Source organism: Schistocerca cancellata, chromosome 7 (assembly GCF_023864275.1).
Source record: "Schistocerca cancellata isolate TAMUIC-IGC-003103 chromosome 7, iqSchCanc2.1, whole genome shotgun sequence".
Taxonomy (NCBI): domain Eukaryota; kingdom Metazoa; phylum Arthropoda; class Insecta; order Orthoptera; family Acrididae; genus Schistocerca; species Schistocerca cancellata.
The window spans coordinates 125350867-125372940 of record NC_064632.1 but is presented as its reverse complement, the minus strand read 5'-3'; the positions used below and the strand labels follow the sequence as shown (position 1 = coordinate 125372940).

The 22074-nt window shown below is 39.8% G+C and overlaps 1 protein-coding gene across 1 annotated transcript in view; it reads right to left on the bottom strand.

Moving 5' to 3' along the window:
• The window catches only part of LOC126092664 (dynein axonemal heavy chain 2), a 994477-nt gene that overhangs the window by 165885 nt on the left and 806518 nt on the right, over positions 1-22074 (bottom strand). The window contains exon 71 of the mRNA XM_049908386.1: positions 9367-9516. Within this exon, the coding sequence (XP_049764343.1) occupies positions 9367-9516 (150 nt within the window). The remainder of the gene's footprint in view (positions 1-9366; positions 9517-22074) is intronic.

Below are 22074 nucleotides of genomic sequence, written 5' to 3'. Positions count from 1 at the left end.
CTTTATTGGTTTCAACAAATTAATTTGTCATCTTCAGAAGCCTACAAAATTACGGATATTAAAAATCTTTAGACCTCATCTATATATTTACGTGATGCATAAAAAGTATATTACGGAGACTTACTTAGTTCAGCAGTTTTGTATCTCTTGCAGCCAATGTTCAGTTACACACAAGACTGAAATCTCCTTCAATAAATCATTCAGAAAAACCTCCATTTCACATAATTGATTGGTTAAGCCCAAGACATTATGATATAGCAGATTCAGTTCTACATGAGGTACATTTCTAGCCTTATTAATACTTTGAGCATAGACTCTTGTCTTCTTTTGGTTTGTGTCTTGATCTCCACACCCTGGTGTCCTGGACTCCTTAATAGTATTCCTCTGCAGTGGATTGTTTGGAAGCTGTCATATGCCTGGTTACTTGTCATGATCTGCTGTCCACTCTTGTACAGCTTCATCCTGCATTCATTTTTTACATGGTGACATTGTTTTCAGTGTGTCTTCTTTGTCAGTTATTCACTCCACAGAATGCATATTTACTGTCTTTTTTTTCCTTCATCTTACGATATTTTGCCATACTGTAAGCACTTATTTTTTGGTGTCAGTCTGTTCTGCCTATTGCAAGCAATTAACTCAGATTAGTGATGAAGTGATGGGCTGAAGCATAGCTGAATAATGAAGGTTCCTGCAAAGTTCTTCTTTTCCTTTCTAAACCACATGCAGTCCATGTGTTGTATAACCACTGCTCCTTCAAAACAGATTAACACCCATTATCTTAACGTGACTGCACTGGGCAGCACTTTCCATTAAGAACATGTTCATTTTGTATATTCTATTGTTCCAGAGTGTCCTGTCAAATCTGTAGGATATTGAGCACAGAATCACTTTAGTGTTTGTATTTTTCTTGAGTAGCATGTTCACAACACATGGGTATTCTTTGAAATCTGGTTCTACATCATTTGTTCCAGCCAGAACTACCAAACAGTCGAATTTATTTAAGTCAATGTACCTTTTCTTCAATGTTGTTAACAACATATTTCAATTGTGCATTCACTTTGACAATAGATGTCACAAAATACCTTGGCAGAAGTGTATGATGTAATAAACTATTACAGTCCACGACTACCAAATAGAAATAAAATCATGTGTCTTGTATCTGCATGTTTTACAGCACTTAAAACTTTCTTGCAGGTATCACTATTTATTTTATAGGAGTTGCTAACCTCACTTTTTCTTAACGATGCAAGAGTACTTTGTTTACTTTTGGCATTTTCATAATTTATCATAAATAACACATCACAGTGGTCATTGTCCACCAAATTTATGCTGCTTTCACATGTTTTTTGATTTTCAACGCTCTTTAACTGTTCTTATCCAAAGAAGGCAAGTTTTCTTGAGTGAATTTCATCATTACTTCCTTCGTCATCAGCTCATGTTTTTCTAATGTGAGTTTACTAATTTTTGGTGCACTAATCATAACTTGCCAATCAGACACACATTCATTTAATTTTAATATTTCACATTTACACTGTACACATGATTTCTTTTTACCTGCAAAATATAGTCTTTTTTGAGGAGATACTTGATAAACTTTCACACTGGCTACAACTTTTTCACTTGTCATGGCCCTGTGCTATAGGCCTTCTCCTTTTTCATTGTGACATAAAAGAAAGTCAAGAAGATCAGTGCTCCATTTGAGTTTTGTGGTTCTCAGAAAATAATTTAGGAGTCCAACAAGTACAAAAACTTATGGTATCCTCATTGTTTGATCATAGTCTCAAGCTAAATATTCCAAGAAATACAAAATGGTTGAGGCTTTTGTGGCCACTTTCTAATGTATTGCCTGCTGGCTTTCTTCCTAATACCTCCTTCCAAAGCTTTTTTAATGATTTTTCTGACATTTTATACAAATGAGTGTCTGGCAAATCAAAGATTCACCCTCCATTGGAGACTGGAATTGATCAACGGCCAGGGATTAGGATTATGTACCAGTTGTGACAAAGTCTGAGGACCTTCCTGTGGCCATTATCAGTGTGTTTCTCCCCTTATTACCTGCAATAGTCATTTTCTGCAGCACAGGTAACCAGTATCCATTTTCCTTGAGGCTTTCTTATTTCTTGTCAAAACTACTGTCATGTTTATGAATTTCAAGGGCTTTCCTGAGCAAATAGGCATGGCAGCTTCTCTCCACAATGAGTGCCTGTAGACCGGTGAGTTTTGGTCTCAAATGGCATGTGCTTCAACATGGATAATTTCTCCACCTGTGCCAATATCATTTTCTTATTGCAGTTTGAGACAAGTGGAAAAATGACAATGGCAAAGCAGACACTGTGTGAGACTGAGCACACAACAAAAGTCACCAACATAAAGGTTTTTGCTGTGAGGAAATGTTACCACACCTGCTTGTTCGGGCAACCCTTGAAGTTTATAAACATGAGAAAGGTTTTAACAAGAAAGAAAAAAAGTCTCAAAGTAAATGAACCATGGTTTCCCATGCTGGAGTGAATGACCATTGCAGGTAACAAGAGGAAAATCACAGCAGAAATGACCAGGTAAAAGCCCTCAAGTGTTGGTGTAAATGGCACATATAATTACAAGCTATGGTTTCAATTCCAGTCAACTTCCATCAACGGAGGACGAGTCTTTGACAATGCCAATGACTTGTGCTGGTAAGTCACCAGGAAAATCATTAAACAAATATTGGAACAAGATCTTGAGATGAAAAACAACAGGCAGTGTTTGACAAATGAAATGTAATGAAACAATAGATTTTTGTGATTTATCTTTGTCAGTTTTCTGTACTAACTGATTCATATCATGTCATGTCATCCACATTCACCTTACCCTTTTATAGAAGTGACTCTTTGTCCGTATACAATGCAAATTTAATGATGAACAAAAGCTTTGAGAGTTTTTGGCACAGACTGGATTTTATATTTGGTGGTGTAACTCTATTTTGAATGGGTATGGCAGACTTGTGTGAATGTTACCAAACAATCAATGTAATATATCATGCTTGCAAAATACTGACGTGAATTCTGTACAGGAGAATGGGAAAACTGGGTTCCAGAGATGTGTAGAAATATGCAAGACAATAGTGACTCTATGACTAATCTTAGGAGATAAGTTGAAGAAATCGAAACCTACTTTTATAGCTGTTGTAGATTTAGAGAGCAAAATGTTATTTACAACTTGTACAAAAACCAAACTGCAGTTGTAGGAGTCAAATGACACGAAAGAAAGGCAGTGGCTGAGAGCGCAGTGAGACAGGATTGTAGTCCAGTCCCTATGCTATTCAATCTGTACATTGAACAAGCAGTAAAAAAAACCAAGGATAAATTTGGAGAGTGGATTGAAGTTCAGGGAGAAAAAAAAAAATAAACTTTGAGGTTTCCTGATGACCTTGAGATTCTGTCAGAGACTGCAAACGATTTGGAAGAGCAGTTGAATGGAATGGATAATGTGTTGAAAAGAGGTTATAAAATGATCATAAACAAAGGTAAAACGAGGGTAATGAAATGTAGTCAAACTGAATCAGGCAATGCTGAAGGAAATGAGACATTTAAAGTAGTGAACGAGTATTGCTATTTGAGTAGCAAAATGACAGAAGATGGTCAAAAGAGAGTATGTAAAATGCAGACAGGCTCTAGCACAAAAAAAATCAAAAAGAGGAATACATTAACATCACACAAATATTTAAGTGTTAGGTATATGTCTAGAGTGTAGTCCCGTACAAAAGTAAAATGTAGATAGTTATGATATCAGACAAGAATTGAACAGAAGTTTCTGAAATGTGCAGCTATAGAAGAATGCTGACAGTTAGATGGGAAAATGTAACTAAAGAGCAGGTTCTGAATGAAACTGAGTAAAAACGAAATTTATGGCACTAGTTGATAAAAATAAGGAATCAGTTGATAGGAAACACCCTGGGGCATGAATGAATCATCGGTTTTGTAGTGGAGCAAAGTGTTTGAGGCAAAAAGGGTAGAAGGAGACCAAGAGGTGAATACAGTAAATACATTCAAATGGATGTAGGCTGCAGTATTTATTCAGAGATGAGGAGGCTGGTACAGGATAGAGTAGCATGGAGACCTGCATCAAACTAGTCTTTGGACTGAAGACAACAACAACAACACTGTAAATGAATGAGAAGTAATAGCACTTTCATGTTGTCCCAGCTCTGAGAACTTCTGCTCTTGGACTGGTGCACCCTTGGTCAGAATACTGCACTGCACTCTGAATCAACAGCCCACTGATCAGATTCACTGACACCCAGCTCAAACAGACTATGTGCGAGGGTTGACTGAAAAGTAATGCGTCCACCTTCGTAACTCTTCAACAGTTGGCAGCATTGGTATGCGGCAGGTACTGGCTTTTTCCGTAGTCTCTTCTCTACAGCTCCAGTTGCGGGAAGCCTTAATATTGAAAGGTTGTGTTGTTACAGTGTAAAGTATGGAGCCCTGCGCAGACAGCCAGTCAATGCAATTTAAGCAACATGCAGTCATTGAATTCTTGACAGCAGAAGGTGTCACCCCAAAAGAGATTCATCAGAGAATGAAAGCAGTTTGTGGTAATTGTGTTGATGGGAGTTCTGTGTGTCATTGGGTGAGTAAGTTCAAAGAAGTTGAGGCAGGAATATCTGACCTGCATGACAAACAAAGAGTTGGACATCCTGTGACAGCAACGACCGAGTTTCACAAGCAAAATGTTGACAGATTGATTCAGGACAATCATCGTATCACTTCAGAGAGAAACTGCAAGCACAATTGGCATTTCACAAGAATGTGTGTGTCACATTATTGCTTTGCTTCGCTATCGGAAGATGGCCAAACCGCACACTTCACATGCTAGCACAGGAGAACTTCAGAGACTGAATATAAGGTCCATATGGCATCCTCCATACAGACCAGATTTAGCACCATCTGACTTCCATCTATTCACGATAATGAAAGATGATCTGCGGGGACATCATTATGCTTCTGATGAAGATGTTCAGAAAGCTGTGAGACTGTGGTTGCGGAAACAGAGTGTTGACTTCTTCCACGACGACTTCAGAAAACTTATTCATCGTTGGCAGAACTGTATCCAATTGGCTGGTGATTATGTGGAAAAGTGAATATTGGTAATTATAGATCACATTCTAAGGATTATTTCTGCATTTTATTTATTAAAATATTCCCATCCAAGCCCAACTAATGAAGGTGGAGGCATTAATTTTCATTCAATCCTCGTACATCTTCAAAGGAGCAATCACAACATCCAACTTTCTGGATGTCTATTCTCTGTTATAAGGGGCATTCAAATGAAACCCGGTCACTAGTGTAAAGTAATGGTAACAATTTTATTAACTCAAAAATGTAGTTATACACAGTACACATACTCAAAAATAGTTGCCAAAACTGTTAGCACATTTATCCCATTGCAACACTAGTCAGTCAGTTCCATCCTTGAAGAAGGTAACAGGCTGCTGTCGGATCCAGGTCTGGATCCAGTCACACACTTCATAATCCATTGCGAATCAATGTCTGCAAATACCTTGTGTCAGAGGTCCAAACATACGTAAGTCACACAGTGAAAGGTCGGGGCCGTATGGTGGATGTTCCAGCGTTTCCCACTGAAACTGCTGCAATGTCGTCTTCACTGCATTGGCTGTGTGTAGGCATGCAGGAGGATAATGCCATTGGACAACATGCCTCAGCATTTCGACTTGATGGCTCGTCTAAGGTTCTGTAACATATCTTGATAATGCTAGGTGTCCATGGGGGTTCCCCGTTCCAGGAACTCGACAAGCAGTGGGCTCTTGTGGTAAGGATGTCATGACCTTAACAGAAATGGTGCACACGGCCTTTGATTTCTTTGGAGGTGGTGAAGTCACATGTTTCCTCTGTTTGTTCTGATGCTTTCTTTCCACTTGAAAATGGTGGCACCCTGTTTCGTCACCTGTGACAATACGTGACAGAAAGCCATATTTCTGCTCTTGATAAAGTGGCAGATGATTCAAAGACATCACCATTCGAGTATTGCACTGTACAGTGGTCAGTTGGTAGGGAAACCACCCCACACAAATTTTAAGAAAATTCAAGTGTTGATGCATTATGGAGTGGGTGGTGACCCTGCAGTTGTCCAAGAATAAAGCATTCACTTCCGCAACCATTTCCGGTGTGATGACATGATGAGCCTGTCAAGGATGAGCATTGTCTTCCAATGATTCACATCCCTCAAGGAATCATTTGTGCCATTCCACAACACTTAAACGACTCAGACTATACTCAACATACACAGCCTTCATCCATCTATACATTTCATGGCCTCCAACTCCCTCCGCCACCAAAAATCGAATCACTTCTCATTGCTCCTGCTTACTCACCTGCATGTTTGGTAGTGGATGATAACTTGTGTGACCACCTTCTCTTCGGCATGAAACCACACTGGCGCTATGCAACATCAAATTGTGCACATGCGTCAGTCTCTCTACCAACAGATGGCATCACCATAACCGCAGTTATGTGGTGCCATCTTTCATATAAGGCACAGGTAGACACATTGAGCAGGTTTCATTTGAATGAACCTCATATGTAGCTCCCTCGTTTTTGTGGTGATAACCTGCTCTCAAATGGGTAAATTCCAAAAATTGCTGGTAATTCTTATATCCCTATACATGAGGATATTCCCACACTCAATAAAAACAGACTTCACTCCCATCATCCAACTAATGGGCAGATATATGGGAGAACAATGCTACCCCAGAAGAGTTTAAGACACCCCACTTCTCATCCAGGCCACCAGCTTTAGAAGAGCACCACATGATCTGGTCTGCACTCATAGGAAAAGAACAAATAGTGGAAGGAGTGGAAACTCACTGTAAAAATGGAGATCAATAACATTACTCAACTGTAATCGCATTGCAAAATGTCCAAGTGTTCAGCACATCATACGTGTGTGTGTGTGTGTGTGTGTGTGTGTGTGTGTGTGTGTGTGTTGTGTGCAAAAACATTTATTTTGTGGAGCTCTGGAGGAGATCCTGATAGCAACAAAGACATCAACTGAAAAGCATTCAGCAATTGCATATATGTTTATGACCTCCTGTGCTTTGTAAATACTGTATATTCAATTAACTTATAAATATGATTTTTTTGTGTGTCAAATATGTGCATACATATTGTTAAAGACAAAAATGCTTTTTCTTGTGTGATGTGGTACAAGCCATACACTAAATATATAAATACTTGCTTTAAATTAATTTCCCCCCTATATAGTTAATGAAGTTACTGCTTCTGTCTTCGCACTAAGCCCCATTCTGCATGAAACTGGAGGTTACTTTCCAGATAGCCCATGCACATGCAAGGCACACTTTGTAGGTAAAATGATAATGGTGCCCAAGAACTAATATCATCTATTTCTTTAGCAGAAGTCTGCATAAAAGACTTAAGTTACATACATAGTGGTGTCATCCCATATCTTTTCTCTCAGCAGTGCTATCCCAGTAAGATATGTTGGAAGCCTTTGTCTAATTATGAATGAAAGAGAGAATATGAGCAACATGAAGCTGTGAGGCAGGTGGAGAAGCAAGTAATGAAAGGCAAAGGGCAGATTGACTACTGGCATGTCACATAGTTCTAACTCTTCAGGAAATTTTACTATAAGGTACACCACGCCCAAGTAATGGATTCACTTTAAGCAGAAAAATGATTATTTAAGTAAAAGATTTTTGGCAATAGATAGAATGTGAGTGAAGATTCAGGAACCAAACATAGGATGCAATAAATCTAGTCAAAGATTTACACTTGAAGGACAATCATGATAATGCAGGAATCTTAAAACAAGGAGGTACAATGGCAGTTGCCTCCTGCACCACTTTGTAAAGTAGATGTACAAACAATGGCTTCAATGAAGATAAGTGAATGAGTGTTTGCAGTATTTTCAAAGAAAAATACAGAGGTAAATAATGAAAGAAGAACTTCATGACTTGAAACACCAGATAAGAAGAGAAAGTGTCAAAAGCATGGAACAAATATGAGTTCTTTCACAAAAGATGCAATTCACTGACAATTATACATTTACTATAATTGAGGAGAGTATTCTCTATCAGAAATGTCCATTCAACATTGTATAACATTCAACTTAATAACAGTATCATCATTATGACTGGTTCTCAGCATTAAGCCTTGTTTCAGGGGAAAAAATAATGGCATACTGTTATGAAAGTTGTGACTGATGAGATGTTGTGCATTTCATAACAGTGCCACTGTCTGTGGCTAACAGTCAATGAGGCATGTAAGCAATGAATGTTGTCTTCTATACATTTAGTATACTCTGATAAAACCCAGCTAATAAATATTGCAGGAAAGCAGTAACTGCATGCGCCAGTCATATATTGCAAAGTTTGAACTGCGGTACAGTTTCTACAGGCAGTTGAAGTTACACTCAGTGATATCCAACATCGACTTACAGAAAAAAAATAAAATAAAATAAAAAAATAAAAAAAAATTAAAAAAAAGAATAATAATAATAATAATTTTTTTGTTGAAGGAAGAGAGCTACAGCCGGAAGTGGTGATAATTGCTTTTAGAATGGGTATGTGGATGTCAATCACACTTAGGAGATTGGGACAACACTGAAATGGTAATTAAGTAGAAGAAATGGTACCAAATGTTTATCTTTAACAAGAGTGGGTGTTACGTTTGTATTCTTGATGCATCATTGCATACATAATAACACAACATCATGCACCAAATTACCATGAAAAATTAATGCATTTCATACCATAATATCCAAGCAGCAAAGAATTAAGAATAATTCAACACAAGAACCAGAGCATTTCAAACAAGGTATTTCACACCAAAAATTTAGGCTAATTGTCACTGTTTTCTAAAATTCTCATGGAATCCTCCACGTTCATACCATGCTGTGCAACACAACAATAAATAGTGATGGCTTCTCTGCTGCTATTTGAAATCTAACAACATTGAACCTTGACAGATACAAACTCAAACATGCCACTATTATGCTGCATGACACTATATGTCCACATTCAGTGAATCAGATACAAATCTTATTCAATAAAAAACAAATCCACTGAAAGCCATTTCAGTCTCTTTACTATTCAGTCCTGGGCATTGTGAGACTTTCTGTCTTTCCAGAGATGAAAAACGCCTTGCCTCTTTGCAGACAATGCAAATTAACAAGCTACAGAAACAGTATGTTTACCAAGTAGTGGTTACATAAACTAGTACTAAATTTGGCAGTTTCTGTATTGTTTTAAGTGATTATGTAAAGAAATAAATGAAAGTACGTGACAAATGATTTGTTTAATTCAATTCACAGTGTCATGATTTTGCTTGAATTTCTTAACATATAACTTACCAACTTCCTTGACTGCAAAATTTACAGGTGTAGTTTTTGTTGAAATTTCTGGAGCAAAATGAGGATTTCCCAGTTTTGTTGTAATAAAAAATCTAAATTCTGGGCTGAACTGCACCAATCTGTCAAATAATTTTATTAGCATCTGACCACCTGAAACAACAAGAGTAAGTATGAAGTTAGTTCAGACATTTTATTAAGATCAATATGTACTAACTATCAGTGTGGATGGTAATAAGTTTGTACTTAACAGCAGTGACACAAAAGCAATAAGAACTAAAACAATAGAATTATCAATAATTATAACTATTGCCTGCCGGCCGAAGTAGCCGTGCGGTTCTGGGCACTACAGTCTGGAGCCGAGCGGCCGCTACGGTCGCAGGTTCGAATCCTGCCTTGGGCATGGATGTGTGTGATGTCCTTAGGTTAGTTAGGTTTAATTAGTTCTAAGTTCTAGGCGACTGATGACCTCAGAAGTTAAGTCGCATAGTGCTCAGAGCCATTTGAACCATTTGCACCATAACTATTGCCTGTGCTATGGTGTTTTATCAGTAATTCCATCTTAGGAGGTACAGATGCCAAAATATTTATTATTCTAAGAGGTAGAAGGTATGTATGGAGGGTCCAGATACTGCAAGGAACAGTTCGCATCAGATGCAACAATGTATCAGATCTATGAGAAATTTCAATATTTATTCATAGTATATAAATTTTGCCCCATAATCAGAATATAATGTGAACACTTTTAAGACTGGCCACACAACTATATGGTGTCCAAGGAATCCAAAATTCATATCAAAATGAAAATTCAGTTGAGAAAACTGCAAAACTTCAAAAAGACAGAATGACTGGCCAGTACTTACTTTCAGGAGGCAAAATGCCTGTACTGCCAATAAACAGATCTAAAAGTGAGAACGCTTATGCTATTGTGAGCATGAGAGAAACCTTACCCTCGCATCACATGGCTTGCTCTTATTGCAGGGTTCCCCTCTCTCCTATCTCACCTTCTGGCTTGACTTGGTTGGAAAATGACTATGTAAGGCTCTTGCACTAAATCTCATATAATTTATGGAGAGAAAGAGGTATATTATACTAAAACTAAGCCATATTTACAGATCTTAAATAAATACAGTTGAAGTGTAAAATAAAATTCTAAAAGATCTACATGCAATTTGTTACTCATTCTAGTTTCCAGAACAACAACTAGCATGAAGGTCTTATTGTCTATTAGCAATTATTGAATACGAATGTCAGAGCAGATACAGAACTTCTTGGGTGATGATTACCAGATAAAAAGTATTTTGGACATGTCACCTGTGCTTCAGACTCTTCAGGGAAACATACTGGAATAGATGTTCATGCAATCATAAATGCAAAAAGAGCTTGAAGCACAGACTCAAGGACAATGACAGGGACATTTCTGGGAATGCTTCATAAGATTAAGTTGAGGTTGTGTTGTTAATATTAGAGTGATGCGACAAACCCTGGATGAGTGATTACGAGGAAGGACTTAATGCACAGCTCAGCCCTTACAAAACATTCACACAAATGTGTGATTATTGCATAGCTTCTCTATCAGAGAGCTATGTTGAATGGAAAACTGACAGAAGAATCCAATCTGACCAAAGGAATCGTCATCTTATGACAGTGACTTCCACTTTTTTCACTAGGGCTTTTGATAGTTGTTAATTCTTCTGAAAGACAGAGATACACAGCAAATATAGTTACAGTATAAGTAACTACTATAAAAGCAAAAAGACTGGCTCTTGCACAAAATTATAGAGCTGAAAGGGTGATATTATTGATGTAAAAGAATTAACATCTGCCATCAAAACAGAAGAACCTCTATGTATAAAACTGAAGATTTTTAATCATCAATGAAAGAAAGTGAAGAGCAAGTGGAATATTAACAGATGTTTTCTGCTTATCAGGTCTTGCAAATACTGAATACACACATAATGGTGGCTAGTAGCTAATGTCGGACCACTGAAGAATGAAAAGTGGCTATATGTACAAAAATAGCAGTAAAGTCCCAGGCCTTACAATTTTATGAATAATGTGTTAAAAACCTCCCTCAATATCTGCGATATGACAGAAAATCTGGAAACACACAGGCTTGTAGCACTGACAATTAACTCGTTACCAGGAGGAAACATCTTCAGTTTCTTGAATCAGTTACAAAAAGCATTAGCAGAATTATGCAGAGTTAACTGAAAATTCATTGTATGTAATGACTTTAACACTGATTTTTCTATCAGATAGTAGTGCTCAATAAATGCAAGGCTATAGATGCATACATAACTAGGGAATAGACAGAGGCTGCCTATAGGAAAATTAAACAAAACTTTGAAAAAATGTGAAGTAGTAGTATGAATACAGAGCTCAGGTGCCAGAACATATAAGGAATATATTAGAGACTCTGTAGAGGGAAATATTCTTGAGGACAATATTATAGAAAGAGAAGAGAAAGTAGGTGAAGATGAGATGGGAGACATGATACTGTGAGACGACTATGACAGAGCACTGAAAGATCTAAGTAGGAGCAAGAGCCCTTAAGTAGACAACATTCCCACATAATTACTGAGATACTTGGGAGAGCCAGCCATGACAAAACTACTACACCCATTGTGCAAGATGTATGAGACAGATGACATACCTTCAGACTTCAAAAAAATGTAATAATTCCAATTCCAAAAAAAGGCAGGTCCTAACAGATGTGAATACTACTGAACAACCAGTTTACTATGTCACAGGTGCAAAATAATGACAAATTATTTACAGAAGAATGGAAAAAAACTTGTAGAAGCTGATTTCACAACAGAGAAGATAAGTTTAATTTATGAAAAAATGTAGGAACACACAACAAAATACAGACCCTACATGGAAAGGAGGAGTTGCCACACTTAAAAATATTGACATTAATAAATTTTGCTTAGAGCAGCACTTAGAAGCATGTGCAACAGAGATAGAATTTCATAATAGGTCCTTTATAATAGTAGCCATATACAGAGCACCTTCAGGAAATTTCAACCTTTTTATAAACAGTCTTGAAGATTTATTATCTCATCTAAAATTAAAAAACAAAGAACTAGTTTTTGCTGGTGATTTTAATATAGATGTATTGAAAAACACTGCCAGTGGACAGTTCCTGAAATCAGTTACATTGGCATTCAATTCAATTTCAACCGTAAATTTCCTAACTAGGGTATACAAATGTTCTAAGATTACCATTGACAATATCTTTATAGACAATTCTAGGCAACTAAGCCACATTACAAAACCAGTAGTAAATGGGCTATCTGACCATGACATGCAACATGTAACATTAAATTTTGAAAATTGTCAGGGTAAAACATCTATCAAAACTGAGTACAGAAGGCCAATAAAACAATCAAAAACTGAGAAATTTAGCAGATTGCTCAAAGAAATTAATTGGATGGATGTTTAAAGCATACAAGACACAAATGGAAAATACAAAACATTCATTAATAAAGTTAGCACCTTATTTGAAATTTTTTTCCCCTGAAGGTAACTCAAATTAAGCAGAAGCCTAATAAGAAACCATGGATCACACAAGGGATACAGATATCATGTGAGACAAAAAGGAAACTCTATATGACATGTAGGGACACCTTTGATACTAGCATTATAGCTCATTACAAAACTTACTGCAAAATATTGAAGAAGGTTATCCAGAAATCTAAACACCTGCATTATGAAAAGAAGATAAATACACCTAGAAATAAAATAAAAACAATGTGGGATATAGTTAAGTCAGAGACAGGTAGGACCAGAAATGAGGGGGAACAAATAGCTCTAAAAATAAATGAAGCCCTGATAAGAAACGCATTCGGTGCTGCAAGCCATTTAAACAAGTATTTTGTCTGGGTTACTGATAGCATGGGGTTGTCAGGTTAAGAAAATAATGCAGTGGAATATCTGAGACCAGTGCACACAAGTAATCTCAGTAAAATGGAATTGACACTTACTTCACCCAAAGAAATAGAATCCATCATAAAGTCCTTGCAATCAAAGCATTCTAGTGGTTATATTAACATATCAACAAAGTTATAAAAGAGTGTTCATTTGAGCTTAGTCATATCTTAAGTTATTTGTGTAATCAATCACTTATCACAGGAAGATTCCCGGACTGGCTTAAATATGCTGAAGTTATACCTCTCCACAAGAAAGGGGACAAAGAAATGCCGTCAAATTGCAGACCTATCCCACATTTGCCTACTTTTTCAAAAATCTTTGAAAAGGTTATGTTCAAGCGTCTACTTAAGCACCTTAGTGAAAATAACAGTGTCAAAATCACAGTTTTGGTTTCTTACCGGTTCTGATATTGAGAAGGCTATTTTCACTTATAGTGAAAATGTCTTTAATTCATTAGACAACAAATTAGAGGCAACTGGCATATTCTGTGACTTGTCAGTGGCTTTTGACTGTGTGAATCACAGCATTCTTTTAAGCAAATTAAAATATTGAGTTTAGTTTCAGACAAGGCACAATTTAAACATAATTTAAAAGAATTTCTGGTAGCCAACTCCTTCTATTCCATCCATGAATTTCTCAACAAGTGCAGTAGACCATTTTAATGAAAATTTATTATACTTTAATTTTTGACAATACTTGGTTTTACTCTTAAGTCTGTAAATGGTGGAAGTTTAATTTTAAATCTTGTACATAATTTGACTGTTCTTAACTGAGGATCATTGAAATGAATAATTTACTTCAATTTTTGACAATACTTGGTTGTAATAGCCAAGTAACTAGCTACTGTGTGAAATACGGATTTAATGAAAGCAGATGTAAGTATTAAACCTGTAAATATTAGAGAAGTTTACTTTTAATTCATGTAGATAATGTTACTGTTTATTGACTGATGATCATTAAAATTAATGAAACTCAAGTTTTTCTAATTACATTTTTGTAATGTGTTTATCTGAGACGTTCCACACCCAGGAGGATCCTCTCTTTTGTGGGTCTATGGAATGAATAATTAATCTAATCTAGAAATTTAAGTGCTGGAAAGTCTGTTCTGAAGGATGTAATTTTGAAGTAATTTTCATTCCACTAAATCCTGAACGAGGAGCTAAATCCTGAATGAGGACCTCCTCCAGGATGTCGAAAATGCTTGTCTAGAGTGTAGCCTTATATGGAAGTGGAACTTGGGTGATAGGCAGTTCAGACAAAAACAGAAGAAGCTTTTGAAATATCATGCTATAGAAGAATGCTAAGGATAAGACAGGTAGATCAGACAAGAAATGAGGAGGTACTGTACTGAATTAAAGAAAAAAGACATTTATGACATTTCATGATTAATGGAGGGATAAGTTGATAGGACATGCTTCAGACATCAAGGTAATGGAAAGGAAGTGTGGGAGGTAAAAATTGAAGATGAGGAGAAAGGTTTGAATACAATAAGAAAGTTCATGGATGTAGATTTTGGTAGTTATGCAGAGATGAAAAGACTTGCACAGGATAGACTAGCGTGGAGAGCTGAATCAAACCGGTCTTGGGACTGAAGACCACAACAGTATAGCTCAAAGATATTAAGAGTAATTTAAATCTCTGTAACTGCATCTTTATACACATGGTTGTGGGGGCCAGCTGTTCAATATAAAATGTCAATCCAAAATATCTTCAGCCATCTATATTCACAGTTGTTATTTTATTTGAGCAACCAGTCTCAGCACTACATTTTCCCATCTTCTGGTCCCTGTCCAAAGCCAACAATGATAAAAGTGTGAAATACATAACAAAAGGGACGGTGTAAGTACTATATACAGTGGTAATATGTAGTAACATGTAACAATACCAAACTGTAAGGGAATTACATCAAAGTTGAAGATAAATTAAGAAATAAAATGAAAGAACAGTTGCACACTGTATTAACACAAACTAGGGAACAAAATATATGTCCTATGATTGTAAAAAAGAAACTATTAAATGGAAGTCAATGCTGTATGTTGTGCATAGATAATCACAGTGTGACTCTAATGTCAATGCTTGTGAAACATCTGAACAAAACTGCAGTAGCCACCAGAAAGATCACGGGAGGCGCACATCGGCACGGCGCGTCACAGACGGTAGTTGCCGCAAGTAGAGTCCCGTCCACCAGAGGGCACGCGAGAATTCGGACGCGACCTCTGCCGGCATAATAAAAACAACAACTCAGGCAGCACGGGCCATGCCCAGTCAGTTAACATCAGGAATGCCTAGGACACAGTCCCGGTCTATGCTAAGTGAAGTGCTACATAAACGTGAACAGTGTTACTAGACAATTGGCAACGAGTAGGGTCGTTCTTTCGCGTGTTGCGTCGTTGTTCCGGTTTTGCAGCTTCTCCACGGCATGGAGGATTTAGTGCGGGTTTTGGTTGAGCAGCAGACGGAGCTCATGGCCACCATGAAACAAGTGCTTCCGGCGTTGCTCTCCACGCAGTCTGCTCCAGCGCCATTCCATCCTCCCTTTCCCTCGTATGACGAGACGGCGGAGGATTGGGACGCATATGAACATCGCCTTCGGCAGCATTTCCAGGCGTTTCATGTTACCGATGCGGAGGTACGTCGCGGTCTCTTCTTGTCTTGGATATCTCCATCGCTGTATCAAGTTTTGCGGCAGCTAGTGCCTTTGCAGGAACCCTCATCCTTGTCTTTTGATGCATTGTGTTCATTGCTGTCTTCATATTATTGCCGCCGCACGCATGTTGTGGCGGATAGGGTTGAGTTCTATCAATGCAAGAAACAGCCCCATCAGTCTTACCGGGCGTGGGCCGCTACCCTGCACGGTCTTAGTCGCAAGTGTCATTTTGTCATGGAGCAGTTGCGAGAGTCGTATGCCCACGTTATGGTACGCAACGTCATTGTTCGTTCAGCCCCTGATAGGGAGGTCCGGCAACGGGCCCTGCAGTTGAAGACCCTTCACTTGAGGAAGTCCTGTCCATTGCTCAATCATATGAAGTCTCTCACACCACAGGTCAACAGCTGGAAGCGTGGTGCGACGTCGCGGCGGTTCAGGGCGGCGCGTCCACATCCACTGTGTCCGAGGTGGACGACGTGTGAGCAGTACAATCCGGCTGTTACGGCCGCTCCTGCACGGCGGGTAAACAGAATTCCGGCCACCGGCCCCTGTTGCCGTCCTGTGCGTCATGCTATATACATCATGATTGGTTAAGAGTGCCCCCAGCATTGGGCCATTTGTCGCAAATGTAATAAAAAAGGTCACATTGCTAAAGTTTGCCGCTCAGCCTCAAAAGAATTGAAGGAAGCAGGTACAGAGGACATGGACGTTGACATTCAGGAAGTTTCATCAGGCCAGGCTCCCGACACATTGGCACGCAAACTCTTTATGGAAGTGTCGGTTCGGTCGCGCCGGTTACAACTGCAAGTAGATACGGGTGCGGCAGTTTCGTTGTTGAATGCACAAACTTATTCCGACCTTGGATCGCCCCTGTTGGCACCAGTTTACCGGCGTCTACGCGGTTATGGTAAACAGTTCATTCCCCTACTGGGTCAATTCACTACAGACATGACTTTCAAATCAGTCACTCGGCCTATCACTTTTATTGTTGTCAGTGATGCGAGCTCCGCTAACCTTTTTGGCCTGGATGCCTTTCAAGCTTTTGGTTTTTCTATCGCTGACACCATACAGTTGGTCTCCGAAGATGTTCCCTATCAATCATTGGAATCTTTGATCTCAGACTTTCCAGATATCTTTGAGGAGGGCCTGAGGCGTGTTTCAGATTTTGAAGCTCACTTAACGTTGAAGGCGTTGGCTCGCCCGCGTATTCTACGCGTGAGACAGATCCCCTTGGCTCTCCGCCCTCAGGTAAAGGAAGAGCTAGACCAGCTGATAGCCCTAGGGGTCGTTCTTCCCATTTCTTCTAGTGAGTGGGCTTCGCCCCTCATTGTTGTAAGGAAGCCCTCGGGAAAATTACGTCTTTGTGGCGATTTCAAGGCCTTCCTCGGCCTGCATCGCTGAAAGAGTTACAAGCTTTTTTAGGCAAGATAGCCTATTACCACCAGTTCATTCTCAGGGCTTCCACCATAGCCCGCCCCCTGTACTGCCTTCTGCGCAAGGGTGTTCCTTTTGATTGGTCGCCTGCATGCGAGCGATCGTTCACCTTGTTGAAGGGCCTCCTCACATCAGCGCCTTGTTTGGCTACTTTTGACCCCCATAAGCCATTGGTCCTGGCTACAAATGCTTCGCAGTATGGAGTGGGGGCGGTCCTGGCCCATCGCAACGCCGATGGTTCTGAGCAACCACTGGCGTTTGCATCTAAAACTCTTAGTCCCGCGCAGGCCCATTACTCCCAGGTGGAAAAAGAGGCTTTGGCCATTGTCTACGCTGTTACCAAGTTCCACCCTTTCTTGTATGGCACGAAGTTTCAGTTAATCACTGACCATAAGTGGTTAATATCGTTATTTGGCCCCACCTCTCAGATTCCAGATAGGGCGGCCCACAGACTATAGCGCTGGGCCCTGTCCCTCTCTAAGTACCATTATGACATTCATTTTCGCCCTACCGGACAGCATGCCAACGCCGATGCTCTTTCCCGTCTTCCGGTGGGCCCGGATCCTACGTTCGATCGAGAGGAGATTATGTGTTTTCATTTGGATGTGGCGTCCCGCCAAGCGGTTGATGGCTTCCTGATCACTAGTTCTTGAGTCGCCAGGGAAACGACAGCTGACCTGGTTCTCCGGCAAGTGGTTCGCCTCATTCAGCAGGGGTGGTCATCCCACCCTCCAGGCCGGGCCTCGGACCCTCTTCGTAATTATTTTATTCTACGAGACCGCCTCTTGGTCTTGGAAGGAGTTCTCCTTGTGGCTACCGATGATACAGCTCCTCACGTGGTTGTTCCTGCAAGTTTACGAAGGGAGGTCCTCACGTTATTACATGTGGGGCACTGGGGTGTTTCTCGTACTAAAACCTTGGCTCGCAGACATGTGTACTGGTCCGGTATTGACAGAGAAATTGAGCACTTGGTGGCCGCCCGTTCCCAGTGTGCGAGCCAACAGGCATCTCCCAGGGCAGCGTTCTCTTCATGGCCACCGGCAACCCAAGCAAGGGAACGTGTTCACATCGTTTTGCGGGCCCGTTTCTCAATGGCTTTTGGCTCATTGTCATTGATGCTTATTCCCAATTCCCATGTGTGGTTCGCTGGTCCTCAACCATTTCCGAAGTTGCAATCCAGGCACTAGCAAAAATCATTTCTGTGGAAGGTCTGCCAATCACCCTGGTCTTGGACAATGGACCGCAGTTTATTTCACAGACCTTCCAGGATTTTTGTAGGCGCTTCGGTATTCGGCATGTTTACTCTGCCCCCTTCCATCCACAATTGAATGGGGAAGCTGAGCACATGGTGCGCACATTTAAGACGCAGATGAAAAAGTATGTGCACGAATTTCCTGCGGAGGAAGCATTGACGTTTTTCCTGATGGCATACCGGACCACACCAATGGGAGAACGCAGCCCCGCAGAGCTCCTCCATGGGCGCCAACCTAGGACTCTGCTGCACCTCCTCCAGCCTGGTCCTCGCCAGTCTTCACAAAATGGAGTACCTGGCTTTCCACTGGGTATATCGGTCTGGGCCTATGGGTTTGGTCACAATCCACGTTGGATACCGGCGGTGGTCCTGCACCGAAATGGCCGCCGGCTCTATATCTTGCAGGCGGGGGACCCGGTGGTGCGTCGTCACCAAAATCAGCTACGTCCACATTTGGGCACCCACCCTCAGACCTCTCAGACATCGGCTTCCCCATTGCCGGCACCTGTGTTGGTTTCTCAGGGGATGTTACCGCCTCTCGCCGCTGTGACTCTGCCGCACTGCGATGGTTCTCCACCTTGGCAGCCTCCAGTAGCTCCAGCACTGGCATCGCCATCATTTGAGATGCCCCACCGAGAGCCGGCCCCCCTCGCAGGCCCGGTTTCTCAGGAGGCTGTTTCACCTGTGGTCGTCCCTTCCCCATTGTCCCCGCCACTGGGTCTTGCCCCTCCCAAGGTGGAACAGGATCCGGAGTTCGACAGCTTGTCGCTCGTTCTGTCCCGGGCTCCGGTGGTGGGACGACGGGGGCCTCTTCGTGTGGGTCACTTCCAGCCGTATTTGAAGGTTCTGGCTAGAGGGTTGGCAGATCCCCTCGACTCCGGCCTTCCAATGGATGTGGAGGTCATCGCTCCTGCCCGACGCTCCACCTTCCGACGCAGTGGATCACAGTGGCTTCACCCCCCAAAGGAGAAGCAGTGCAGTAGCCACCAGAAAGATCGCGGGAGGCGCACATCGGCACGGCACGTCACGGACGGTAGTTGCCACAAGTAGAGTCCCGTCCACCAGAGGGCACGCGAGAATTCGGACACGACCTCTGCCGGCGTAACAACAACAACAACTCAGGCAGCACGGGCCGTGCCCAGTCTGTTAACATTGGGCATGCTTAGGACACAGTCCCGGTCTATGCTAAGTGAAGTGCTACGTAAACGTGAACAGTGTTACTACAAAAACAATCACAATCATATACTGATGGGTGCAAACTGAAGATAAAATATTTATTTATATGTCATCACAGACCAATAGAACATGAAACCACTTACGGAGGTCAGACCCATGTTAACTATCTGTACTGCCATGTTCCATACATTAAAAAGAACTAATAAAACAAGAATATAAACTTACGTCAATATACTCTGACAATCACAGATTCATAAGGTGTCAACTATTTACTAAAAATATTTTTAATGAACCAAAGTGTGAATCTAATGTAATACACTGCAACAAATTTCTACTAAGCAGGAAGTATTGAAATATATGGAAAAGGTCAAAAGGTCATAACCAACATTAACAAGAAAGTGAGAAGCTTCCAGTAGGCAGCTGTGTGGCTAGGTGATATACCAAACTATAAACTAAGATGTAAGTCTAAAGAAGAGTACTACAATACATACACAGTATATTAGAAAGCCATTCACTTTATTCAGAACAACCAAAAACACACACCTATATATGACATGTAGCTTGTGACGAAGCAAGCTGGGATCTCTTTACTTCCTCTCTTGTTTTGCCATCTGCTTCCTTAAATTAATTTTCATCTTCATTTTTACCTAATTACCATTAAGTGCATGAGTATAATCTGCATTACCATAAAAGAAAAAGGTTGCCCTCAGTCTTAAGGAATATTGCACCAGGTCTAATTATGTGCTTATTTTTGTATATGTAATTAATTTCCTAATTTATTTTGACCATTTCTAATTAATACTTTTATTACAGGGTGAAATCAGTAATTGTTCTGTGACTTAGCTTCTAATGTTGACTTATAAACAAATAGAAATTATGTACTAACTATAAACATTTGGAGGAAGAACTACTAGGATTCTTAAAGTATTTATTTGGCTCTATTCAGAAATATACTAGCAAACCAGTCCTTAATTAATTCCAAAATAATTAACAGGTTTGTCAAATGTATTATTTGTATAACAATATCTGTTAACTTCATTATTTAAACAAATAATTTGGCCTGACATTTGTTATACGAGGAACTGTTACAAAGGAGGGTTTTTTTGATGTATTCAGTTAACTGAATGAGTTATGTCTTAATTGTAATTTCTTTAACTTAAACATTGAACACTGTATAGTTTCTGTGGCTATTATTGTGAGGATATATAAAAGCCAGTCCACAGCCGATTTTCACATGGGAATTATGTATTGGTTAGATTAACAACAATGCATCAACTTAACAGTGGAATAAGTGTAACACAAATAGGCTGTGTGTTAAAACAGTTAATGACCATGTCTGTTCAATTTAGTTGAGAAATAGTGTCACACGTACCGTATTATTCTGCAAGAACTGTGAACTGTGTGGTTAGGTTTTCACAGCTCATAGATGTTCAGCAGCAAACTACTATAGCAATTTGCTCATGTTCTCCTGCAACCTATTAACAAGGCTTATCAACATTTACCAATAGTGAACTTGCCATATAATTGTGTAATATTGGGGTAGTTTTGAACAGTGAAAGTAAAGAACTGTGAAACACAATTGTGCAACTGTTGGCTTCATCATTGACAGTAGTCAGTGTTGAACTTCCACTTCCCATTTTTCAGCCACTATAACAATGCAGTACATTGACACCAAAGACTCTCAGTGAAGGAATAAAGCAGGCGAACATCACAAGCTCTTAAGCAGGGTAAGACAAAGGAAAGTATAACCTATGATCAGAAAAACAACCAGACAACATGTGCCAGGATATACAATACAATGTGTAAAATGTCAGTTGGTACCTTCGTGGCTAGGTGGTTAAATCAGAATATGGATTTCAAGGAATATACCAAACACTACGTCAGGCATTATTAAGACATTAGAGGTACAGGCGTGCAATCTGAACAACATATCCATGTCAACTAAAAAGAGTATAGATGTGAGGAAATGAACATGTACCATCATAACAATGTAATGAAGGAAGAACTCACAACATTAACAACGTAATGCCAACAGTATGGGATACCACTTTATGAAGATTATATAATTGTAGGTTGTGACTGTTGTACTTCTTGCTAGAAATTTCCTACACTAGCTGTGCAACTACACTTGATACTGTTTTACTGGTCTTCAGTATGTACAGGAATATTTTTTTACACATTTTTCTTACTTGGTTTTTAATGCCATTTTTCATGAGAATGCATAGATGTTTTTACGTTTTAGTATGCTTCTAACTTTTCACCATTC